At 32.3% G+C, this 12,483-nt stretch overlaps 1 protein-coding gene across 5 annotated transcripts in view; it reads right to left on the reverse strand.

The window, feature by feature from the left end:
• Window positions 1–1,892: 1,892 nt before the first annotated feature.
• The window catches only part of LOC111045243 (putative epidermal cell surface receptor), a 93,214-nt gene continuing 82,623 nt past the window's right edge, over window positions 1,893–12,483 (reverse strand). For 2 of the 5 annotated variants that reach the window (XM_039426778.1, XM_039426777.1), the window contains exons 14-18: window positions 12,048–12,216; window positions 10,261–10,480; window positions 8,776–8,885; window positions 8,022–8,227; window positions 1,893–3,718 (exon numbers count right to left, since the gene is read on the reverse strand). In XM_039426778.1, the coding sequence (XP_039282712.1) occupies window positions 3,644–3,718; window positions 8,022–8,227; window positions 8,776–8,885; window positions 10,261–10,480; window positions 12,048–12,216 (780 nt within the window). In that variant the 3' untranslated portion in view covers window positions 1,893–3,643. Of the gene's footprint in view, window positions 3,719–7,996; window positions 8,228–8,775; window positions 8,886–10,260; window positions 10,481–12,047; window positions 12,217–12,483 lie in introns of all 5 variants that reach the window. The other 3 variants (XM_039426779.1, XM_039426780.1, XM_039426781.1) reach the window with 3 other exon arrangements.

The following is a 12,483-nucleotide window of genomic DNA, read 5'->3' on the forward strand; positions in this document are numbered from 1 at the left end:
TTGATTGCGCCATTTCAACTAGAATTTAGCTCAAACTTGATGACGAGAAATTTTAAATCAAACTAGTAAATTTTGTGTCCAAAATTATAAATGGAGTTACTTGTTGTTCTTAGTGATTATTTATGTGAGTGAACATATGGGAATAATAAATCATCAAAACTTCTATTCAATAGACCTACTGTTCTACCATCACATTCCAATCAGCTGAAAGTAAATAAATGAAAGTGAATGAATAAAATATTGGCTTGTACCAAGGAAGGTTTTCGTTAATGCAACCGCGGCTAACGACAAAAAAATAGAATACCATTGATTTTTATGGGGTGTTCGCAGATTTTCATTCTGACAGTGCGTGACACTTTGAATTTTAAGCCCATTGAGTGATAATTTACGTTTCTTCCACTTTTTTATCACCTATTTGGTTGTCCGAAACCCACCTAAAATAATTAAATACCTTTATTTCCTACAGCATAATAAAAAATATGGTGTGGCGCACTTACACAACTTTCCTTGCCGTTATGAAAATTGATCACCTGACGCTAGTGTTCACGCGCATCTCAAGTCTACTATTCAAAGATTTGAGCCAGCTGGTGACAGGACAATAACGCTGGAGACACACGAGGTCCGCTATCTCTTCATAGTGAATGATTTAATAGAATCAACAATAATTTGCAATTGAATAATCACATTTTCTCGAATTTAGAGCTTATTTTCAATTTAAAGTGAAAATGTTACTGAATATTAATTGTAGAGATTTTCATTCTCAATCTTTTCCATTTGGATTTTTTTGTTTAAATTGTATCTAAAGCCTGATAATTGGGAATCTAAAATCAAACTTTGCATAGATGGGGCAGAGCTCCTGGAATTTTTACAGAAACGAGACTTGTGGCAGTTTATGCCACATCAGAGCTTATCAATGACTATTTCAAGTATAAATTTGATCAAAATCGTTGGAGCAAAAACAATTTTTTTGGACTCAGGGGACCTTGAAACGTATAGAAATTTGGAAATTGGGGTACCTTAATTTTTTTCAAAAAGCAATACTTTCCTTACCTATGGTAATAGGGCAAGGAAAGTAAAAAGGTGCGGTGGAACTACAAAAGTTCCACCATAAGAAGGACAAAATAAAGATTCTCTATAGTCTTTCCCAGAAGGGACAGTTATTCCGTTTCAATATATAACCTGAGAGTTACATCTCATAACATTTATAATATTAACTATTCAGATTTGACAATAGTGCGAAGACAATTGGGGTATCTTAGCTCAAAAATAATAAATATAATGCCAAATGCATTGTCAGAATATCTTTCTAATAGGGGTAGACAGAGGATGGAACAGATAAATAAGTGGGTGATACAAAAATTTTTCTTCGACATCAGTCAAATATTATAATTACTAGACTAGTAATTTATTGTTAACTTCGATTTTTTTGTAGCTTTGATTATTAGTAAATAAATTTTTTATATTGTCTAACAGCTGATACTCTCACTCAGCGGTCAGGGTTTTGCCCTTGCTGGGTGGTGCCATGTAATTTTAATTTATTTGTAAAATAGCATAATATATTATTATAATCTAGAATATTTCTTTTGTAAGTTTTTTATTTTGTATTTTGTTTTTATGGGCAATAAAGATGTTAAAAAAAAGTAATATCCAAGAATAAAGTATAATAACCAACCATACAGAAATATCACTGGTTCACAGCGTACCTGTATGATTTCTCTATGATAATATCTATTCTCCTCCTTTTCACAATAAAATAGTAATAATCGCAAGTAGATAATTTTCTATTTAATGATTGAAATTCAATTAATCTGCTCCTTTTACCTTTGCTCTCAAAGTTGAAATATTAAAATAATTTTAATTGGATGTAGGATAACTTAAAATAATTAAACTGATTATTCGTATAAACATAATTTAATCTCCATTTATATTTACAGGATTTTTTATTCACAATTTATAATTAGTTATAATCATTTCTAAGTCGGACATTACTTTTCGTGAGTGGATTGGAAAACATATACCAAAATATACTCAAATAATAAAGCTTCATAAAAATAGATTTGAATTTTATCAGAATACAAATTATTGACAGATACACATATATTATTATTGGGTTATAACTCCAAATTTCCCCCCAAATTTGAGCATGATTTTTTCTAAGTAAATAGTCTTCTTGATAACATATTTTGTATAATCAACATGGAGTGAATAATTTAGTCTTTGAGCCAGTGATTAGTTTTAGGAACATGAATGTACACTTCCCTTACTGTGGACCACTCTTTAATCCAGCTTCAATACATTATTGTAGACAATGTCTATCTTTACAAAATATGATATCACTTGGGACAAAAATATATTATTCAATTTTTTGAATTCCATATTTCAAAATTCGTTGTGCTGCATTTGGACTTCAGTATCCAAAGAAACCCCAGATTATAAACTAATCTAAAACACCTATTTATATATTTACACATTACAAAAGTATAAAATAATGAAATTAGTTACACTAGATCTATATATACACATTTGTAGCAGTTCTCTATAAATAATAGAAAAGAACGTTTTTCTTGTAAGCGATAGTAATTTGCAATTAGAGTTTGTTTCAAGATTATAATTATTTTAACTTTGGCAGGATCTATTTGTCACCTTCAATAGTGTTCATTTCACAATGTTGTTAAATACATATTCATAAACATTCGTCTGTGTGATTTTTATGCATGTTATGTTTATGTTTACATGTTATGTTTATGTTGCGCAATAATGTCTTGAATTGAGAGTCGGCTTGTGAGAGATTTCGGTTTGAAGGAATGTTCTTTTCTAGGAGAATCTCAGATTCAAAAGTAAAATTATTTGATGTCACACTGGGTTATTATTTAAAAAGTTTCTTTTAGCTACAATATACATGATATTATTCACCGGAAAAAACATTTCAACAGTTATTTATCAAATAATTACTGATTTCTTTATTAGAAAAAATGGTTCAATTTATGTTTATGCTACTATATTGTACAATTTATGTTCAATTGTATTGAGTTTAGTGAAGAGTAAAAGTAATTTTATGTATTGTGGTCTTTGATGAAATTTTCAACTTCATAATTTTTTTCAAATGTATGCTTCTACTACCCTCAAGCTTGTATGTTTTTTGTCCAGGGTCCAGTTTCTTGGACATTATTTAGGAGTCCTGTCACACAAAAAGGCAATCTACACTTTGGACTTACTAATTTATTACCAGGACGCATGTTATGCACAAATCCAACGTTTAGGCCTATATAGCATATTCCAGCATTTCATGTCATGTTTTATACACATTTTTTCCATGGAATTTTTGATACCCAAAATCATTCTCCAAGCAAACTCTCATAATACACATTTGCTTAAATTATTGATGATTCCAATTATTATAGCTGAAAGAGTTTTGGATGTTAAGATTCACACTAGCTTATTGAGAATAGTATAAATATATTGAAATCAACTAAGTGTCGAAGTGGTTCTTGGATTCGTTCAATCGAGATACCAGACTAGTAAGGCACTCAGTATTTAGATAGACTGCATTTGATTAGCATGCAGTTGATTGAGTGTTGAAAGCAAATCGATGCTTGGAAAATGCAGCCTTTGGCGAAGTAGGACTTTCACGTTTCCACGGCATTCATTGTGGTATGCTCAGATTAACATTCATTGTAGACATCTCAGTTCTCCCGTTTGCGGTGTCGTTTTCACAAGTCTGAAAATATCAAGGTTGATTCAGATGGTTTTGTCAAGAAAATGATGAAGTATGTCCTACTTATTGGTAAAAACCATTCAAATAAAAATCAATAACCATCCGTCAATATGAAACTCAAGTGATGGATCATATGAAAATATATCTCATTAATCTAAAAAAAAATCTATAAAACAAACAGTAAATTATTGACGCTTGATCGGAGGCTGCAGTTTTTAAAATTCTCCCATGACTTCTTGGGCAGGATATCTGGATATTCAATATCTATAACTAGGGATGTATTGTTTCTATGCATGCAACAAACTTATGTTCTCAAAATTGTTATCACATACTAAGAAAATTAAAATCTATAAAACAATTATCAGTCCAATATTGCTCTATGGTGCTGAGACATGGAAGTTAGATAGAAGGGAGAAAAGGAAATTGATTGTATTCTAGAACAAGGTCCTTAGCAAAATCTATGGGCCTATAAATGAGGGAGGAGAGTGGAGGAAGAGACACAACAGAGAACTTCGAGACCTTTATAATAGGGAGCCAGATTCAGTATGCGAGTTCAAGTGTGGAAGGATCAGATGGGCTAAGCATGTTTTGAGAAGAAAAGAGGACAGCAATCTCAATCAAGTGTTGAAAAGAAATCCAGAAGGACGACGGCCGAGAGGAAGACCACGACGGAAATGGTGGAGTCAAGTGAAGGCCGATATGGAGAGAATTGGAGCAACCGAGGAGGTCGCGGAGAATCGAGAGAGGTGGAGGGGCTTTGTTGGTGTGGCTAAATATCTACTTAGATATGTATGGCCATGGCAGTAAGTAAGGGATGTATTGTAATTATGGAATAGCCCAGATAATCTTTTAAATTTGAGCACTATATTTTTAAATAGTCCAACTGTAAGCGCTTTGTAGTTTCACAATTCGACGATAAAATAGTTTTTACATTCCTTATTATTGATATTAGAAATTATTGTAAGATAAAGTGATTGGATTGAGTGCATGTTATAAATCCTACTGTATTCTATCAAGCGGGCAACAAATGAATTTTATGAATAAAATAATTATATAGTATTTGAATTAGAATATGAAGTAGTCACAACCAATTGTTACATATCTGGATAACGTTTTTCTTATTGATGATGATGCTCACTCAAGTTTAAACTTGGGAAATGGAGCAATAATGATGGAAAATGAGAGATGACTTGAAATATGACACTTTACGGTAACATAAAATACAATAGGCTACAATGAGATAGAATATCAATGAAATCACTTCACTTATATGGGCTACTTTATTCAAATTAATAAAAGCAATATAAAACTTGTAGTACCCTTTTATTAAAACATTTTAACGACTAATTTTGACCTACTTTGGCCATTTTCAAGTTGAAATATATTAAGTATTGTAATATTACATTTTTTCTCACATTTGAATCGAATCTTCAATTCGAGATCTATGAAACTTTATAGTAAATATCAGAGTCATCAATAGACGGACAAACTTTTCGACGGAGAATTTTTTTATCGTAAATGATTGTTGCATTGTTCCATGGTGTCACCGGGGCTGAGAAACAGAATAAATAGTTTATTTAAATAGAGAATATATATGAAAGTTTAAAATAACAGTTTCAAAATAAAGTTTTATTGAGAACAGATGTAGGGTGTGAATTCTAAACTTGTAGTTTATAATTTTTTTGGTGACGTGTCTGTAAAATCTATACCGAACAAGGCGTTGGCTCTGTGACTTGTAACTTAGGTTTTTCCTGTTCTGCCTCTCTAGAAAAATGGCTGGCTACTTGTGTTGTTCTAAAATTTTGCTCTGAATCATTTTCGTTTATTAATGTTTTAAATTGAGTTTTAAACAAATTTTAGTGTTCTATTTTGTTCGTAATTTGCTATTTGTGTATTCAAGCCAATAGCCACTGTTTTTCAACTGTAAAACTAGATAAGTATTTTAGTTCGTAGTTACTCTAAAAAATTAGGCTTATAAGATATAGTTCTTTGTGTATTTGTATAAATTCATCTGAAGATTATAAGTTCATTTGCTCTGAAAACTGGATTTCTCATTCATAGGCGATAGATCCATTCACAATTTATCAAGAATCTATTACATTGGAGCCGACAACTATCCTTAGGTTAATAGGTGTTAAATGCTATTCCAACCGTTTAAGGAAAAATTGGTAGCACGGCAGTATATGTATAGTTAAAACAACAAGTTTTATATTGTTTTTATTAATATCAATGAACAATGAAATGGAATACTTATCTATTAACAAAGGAGATGGTACACTCATGATATCTGAAGTACTTTTGGATTCATCCACGCATGCATCTAATTACAAATGAATTAAATTTCAAAGTAGATTTTTTCAAAAACATTACCATTATTTTATTCACTATCCCAGTTACTAGGCCCTCATTTCTTCTAGGGTCTGGAAGGGACGTCTGAGTTATGGAAGGGACGATATTAGTGAATTATTGGTTGGCTTCTGAACTATCGAATAGTGGTTTTTGAGAGTCCATGATTTGCGCCAGCTTTTCTATCTTCTGATCGCAAGAGGTCAGAAGGACCTTATCACTGTGATTGGATGAATTATTACGAGCGCCTTTCTCCACGTTCGAATTCCACTAGTATGTTGAAATAGTTATTTGTGCAACTAGTGCGCAAAGTGACAGTTTGCTGCACCGAAAGAAACGTTTACGCCCGAGCCGTAGGCTTCTTGAGTGCAGCAGAGGAACTTTGCGCACGTATTTCACATTTTATTTTTCCTACAGTTACCATTGAATATGAAAAGTGAGTAATTATGGGTAAAATTCGCTGAAATGCATCAAATGTTTTTCTGTGTAATTTTATTATTGATAAATAAAATTGAATAATGTAGTAGTAAATGAATGAAGGGGCGGCTGTGGCACTGATGTGGTGGCTGTCCTCGAACTCGGTGTCCTTGATATTATTATAACGTGCACCTCACTATACCACAGTCATTCTTACCAACTTCATTTTTGTTTTCGTGCACTAATCCTCCATATAACCCACCAACTATTTTGCGTTGTCATGTTGCAAATCTGGAGTGCAGAAAACATTTTTCCCGCACTAGAGCGTAAAAGTGATTCTTTGCGTTCTGTAATCAGTGCAGCAATGGCCACTTTCCAATGTAACTGTAGGGAAAAGTATTTGATAGGTTGCTACTAACTGTTTCATGGGCCCGGTTACACAAAAGTGCGTTCAATTTTAACAGTGATTGATTTCCACGAGAACTAATCAGAGAAGACTTATTTAAGAAGAAAAGGCTTTTCTGTTTGGTTCTCTTGGGCTCGTGGCCTTTCAATTGGCTTACCATTAAAATTTAACATACTTTTGTTACAGGGGCATGATGTTTTTTACTAATAGAAACTGTAGCTTATAACTACTGCAGTTTAGCTTTGAGTTTGCTAGCAGCCTATTATCACAGATTAAATAAGTAATTACTTCCTTTATGATATTATTGTGTGCTCAAAGTGAAATGATGTGGTCCATTTCTCTTAATAACAGTACTAAACAAGAAATGTATAATATATCCCTTATATTTACCATTAATTTTTATTATAATTCATTTACCCCTTAATTTATTCCATATTCCTTGATATATTATTAAGGCTGTTCGGTAAACTTTTCATTATTTAAATTGGATAATCATTTTCAATATAATTGTTAAGATCATTATAAGAGTGAGAAAAAGTGCCAACCGAAATTTTTAAGTGGTCTAATAAGCGAGTTATGGGCTGTTGAAGTGCTAACTTTCCAGATTCCGTTTTCTTTCCAGATCATAAACGGTTTCGACTATATTATTAGAACTTCTCTTAAAATTTCAAAAAATGTATCTTTCCAAACTAAAACATTTTATTCCCCATATCGTTCATAAATAAAAAAGTAACATTTTTTGTAAATTCGATAACTTGTTTATTTTGGCATTAATCGCGAAAAACGCATATTAGAACAAAGCCAATGATATACTGAATGTATTAAAAAAAACTCCAATGGAATTTGGAAACCGTTTATGATTTGGAAAGGAAACAGAGTTTAGCACTTTAACAACCCATAACTCGCTTATTAGACCACTTAAAAATGTCGGTTGCCACTTTTTCTCACTCTTATAATGATCTTAACAATTATATTGAAAAAGATTATCCAATTTAAATAAAAATGAAAAGGTGAACCTTGACGATTTACATTCTCGACCAAGCTCATGACAACATTTCTAAGAGAGCAGAGCATGCGCTTTCTAAAACAACATGTTTGTGAATATAGCATACCCATTGTTTCTTGCTGGATTTCTACCTTGTAAGAGGGATTGTCGTAGGCGGCCGACTGCACTTTGCGTGTGTTGGCAGCAGTGATGGGCGCCTTGTTGTGGCCGTGCTTCTTGGCCAGAATCAGCAGCAGAATCAGCACCGCCACTATGGCCAGTGCTGCCAATATTGACACCGCTATCAATGGACCGTAGTAGTCGTTCGCTTCCACTAACGGCATACCTTCCAGTTTACCTAGATACGCACAGAAAACATTATTCATTTAATACAATTCCACTAACGGCATTATTGATTCATACAATATTATTATTCTTTATTAATGGCATACCCTCCAGTTTACCTGCATACACACAACAAATTATTCAATTAATAAACAGGTCAATGTCTGAAGATTACTTCAACTATAGGTTTCATTAGTTCTAGAATGATAATTTATTACTGAATTTGAACCACAATTCATAAATAGATCAATGTCTGTAGATTCCTTCAAATATAGGTTTCATTAGTTCTAGAATTATATTTATTACTGAGTTGGAACCTGAGAAAATTAATTACTTTGATTTCAACGTTTCTTGCAAATTGAAGTACTGAATCTACAAAATATTTCCTTACAATCCAATGACTCTGTATGGATCCCAACCACAAGAGGTGATCAAGATGATCATATCCAATGAAATTTGCACATCGTTGATATTTGAAATCTTATAAAAGAATTTACCTTACCTACACAGCATTCTAATTAAATTAGAAATCTTTATTGAGAGAATTTCGGTAAAATTTACCTGGATGAGCATCATCCACTGCCGCAGGTCCTAATTTCGTTGTGAAGTCTTTCACGTTGCTCTTCTTTATACGTCCATTTGTTAGGTATGCTTCTAGCCATATTCGGTACCTACAATAACACAACATTAATTAATGATTTTATTCTGAAAGCTATATGAAAATAAAGGAACAAAGAATATAATATTTTCTTATTTATCTGCACTATATACGGATATACCTATCAACAAATAAAACTCAAGTATCAAAGATTCATGGATAACATGGATGTAAATGGATGATATACCGTACGTTGTGACTGGATAATTTGGGACTACGGTTCGGGTCCATACTTGGATGATTGACAAAACTGAACACAGAACAAAGGCGTTAAACAAAATTCATTAAATAATCCACATAATCTACTTTTAAGTTGAATTGGAAGATTTCGGTTTTAAAATATTTGAGTTATAAAATTTATCGGTGTTTTATATAAATTGGAAAATAATATGGATAGGAATATAAAATAATTTATTAAGGCTGTTCGGAACACCTTTTTATTTTTATTTAAATTGGATAATATTTTTCAATATAATTGTTAAGATCATTATAAGAGTGAGAAAAAGTGGCAACTGAAATTTTTAAGAGGTCTAATAAGCGAGCTATGGGTTGTTGAAGTTCTAAACTTCGTTTTCTTTCCAGTTCATGAACGGTCAACGTTAGTAGACGTTCTGTCTACTAACTTTGATGAACGGTTTCCATAGAGTTTTTTTTTAATACATTCAGTATATCATTGGCTTTGTTCTAATAATATGCGGTTTTTCGCGATTAATGCCAAAATAAACAAGTTATCGAATTTACAAAAAATGTTACCGGTACTTTTTTATTTATGAACAATATGGGGAATAAAATTTTTTAGTTTGGAAAGATACATCTTTTGAATTTCTAATAATATAGAAGTTCTAATAATACAGTCGCAACCGTTTATCTGGAAAGAAACCGGAATCTGACTTCAATAACAACCCATAACTCGCTTATTAGACCACTTAAAAATTTCAGTTGCCACTTTTTCTCACTCTTATAATGATCTCAACAATTATATTAAAAAATATTATCCAATTTAAATAATAAAAAAGTGTACCGAACAGTCTTAATAGATAGACCTATCTATCAAAAATTGTTTTCAATATTTTTTTATAATAATTACCCTTACAATAATAAATTATGTGTTTTTGTATATTAATAAATTAATTTTTATTTCATTTAATCAAAAATGATTTGATTGAAGACTAAGGCTTTTATACACGCGATCAAATTTTCATGAAACTTAGCTAAGAATGTTGTCAAATCTTGGATAAAACTTTTTAGGTAGGCTAATTTATTTTCTATACTTTGAATTGCTTTTTAAACAGCTATTAATAATTTTTAAGCTGTATTTTCAATGTTGAAATATTTCAGTTGAAGAATATCAGAAGTTGTAGCCTATACAGGTTTCACTGAAAGCCTACCTGGTGTTTGGTTTGAGCCCCTTGATCAACGTGCTCGGCGGCGAATCTCGTTTAGCTACTTTGAAGTTGTTGAAGTCCTCCCTGCCGCCTTCGCTTTGGTAGATCGCTCTGAAGATGTTGACAAACTTGTCTTCGGGATATGGCACTCCTGACCAGCTCAGCTCCACTGATGACGCCTTGATGTGATGCACATCTAAGCTCAGCTCGAACTTGTACGGATCTGAAAAAGAAAAGCAGATTGTCTCAATTCAATCTGAAAAATAAAGCGGTCTCAATTTTTGTCCATATTCAAAATGGACTTGTATCACCAAAAAAGCGCCTACGGTACCAATCAATTCTGGCCACAGTTGTTGGTTAGTACCAAAATTTGTATTTGTATTTTTTTTGGATTGTTATCTTGTGTAATAGAGAGTTAAGTGCAAGAGAGGGCCGACTGCGTCCTAACTTAGTCATAGTAATTGTGAAGTCTAATAATTCGCAATGAATTCTTAAGTGTGATGAATAAGCAATATCACTATAGCTCTGCTCAATATTGTACAAATCTACAAATAAATTAACTATACTCGGTATTACTGATGTATTACTACTACCATAGAGAAACAATAGCGTAAGTAGATATCCCATGGTATAGGGCGTTTGTGTCGCAACTTTTACTGTTATCTCAAGCCGATTACTGTCGATTATTGTCGATTTTTACTGTTTTTTGGGGGTAAAAGTGTATGAACGGCACAATATGAGAGACTACCAGCGCCATAAAGCTTCACAGGAAAGAACTACGTGGACTATCAGCTTGAGATAACAGTAAACGTTGCTACATAAACGCCCTATACCATGGGATATCTACTTATGCTATTGTTTCTCTATGCTACTACTCTAACGCTACCGCGAGAGGGCTACATAATTTGTGTAAAGCACATGAAGATTTGAAGAATCATACTCTGGCTCTTTGATCTACATCTACAAATATACAGAATAATATTTTCTCTCCCTGCCAAAAAGATGATCTGCTGCCACATAATCAATACAAGTGCCGAACCATGTATAAATTATCGTGAAATGATTGGAGAGTCCTGTATCATCATTTTGATGTGGTTGGACATTTTTACTAAAATCCCAGAAGTATTAATTTTTTCGTTTTACTTTTTAGATGGGATGGTGATAATGATGATCATCATGATGGACATTGATGGTGATGATGGTAGTAATTTTTAAGGATGATACGCTTGAGACAGTTTTATCATCATCATCATCATCATCATCATCATCATCATCATCATCATCATCATCATCTTCACTTCAGAGATAAGGTTTATTAATTAACCTGTTCCGGTACCCATCTCTTTCTTGGCCTTCCTACATCTCTTTTTCCAGTAGGTCTATAGTTTTGGACTTCAAGTGGCATTCTATTCAAATGATTGCACTAGTTGCGTTTATTTTGTAGAATTCTTTCATGCAGAGGAGCAACCGATAAAAACAGTTTTATATAAGTATTTCTTATTCTATCTATTCTAGTGTAGTAACATACACTCCTTAGAAACCTCATTTCTGCATCTTCATTTCGGCTTTCCTTTTAACAGTTTTATAAAAGTAAAATATTTTTGTATTATTGGGAAATTCATTAATGAATAGCCTATTATATAGTTATAATTACCATTTTCGATTGCAGTTGACATATGCCTGTTGTAGATACATACGCCTGAGACCAATATCTGACAATTTTATAAATTCAAATACTTCATCATTATTGGATAATTCAATTCATTAATAAATATAGTATAGTTTTTTACCATTTTCGATAGCAGTTGACAGCTGAAGCACATTGGTAGCTGTCAGTTCAGTAGTTTGTCCTGGGAAAGGAATGAAGAAGATTCCCACCTCGTAATGTGAGTCAGGTTTCAGGCCTTCCAACACATAACTGGTCACAGCTCTATGAATCAGTGGTGTTGCTGCATACACCTGAAAAGTTCACAGTTTATTGTTATCAACGTTCACTTCTGATAAATTATAATACAAATAAATAAGGATGGCAACACTGTTAAAACTCATAAAAAATATTGATAACTTGCAAAATAAAATTTTATTCCTTCAAAAAACATGGTAGATAAAATTTATGGAAAAATTGTGGATTTGAGTGAAATTTTCAATATTTTTAGCAATTGTGTAGGAAGATTTTTGTTTGAATTCGTATTTGGAAATTGATCAATCTGATAAATTCAAAATTGT

The sequence above is a fragment of the Nilaparvata lugens genome, chromosome 4 (genome assembly GCF_014356525.2).
Source record: "Nilaparvata lugens isolate BPH chromosome 4, ASM1435652v1, whole genome shotgun sequence".
Classification (NCBI taxonomy): Eukaryota; Metazoa; Arthropoda; class Insecta; order Hemiptera; family Delphacidae; genus Nilaparvata; species Nilaparvata lugens.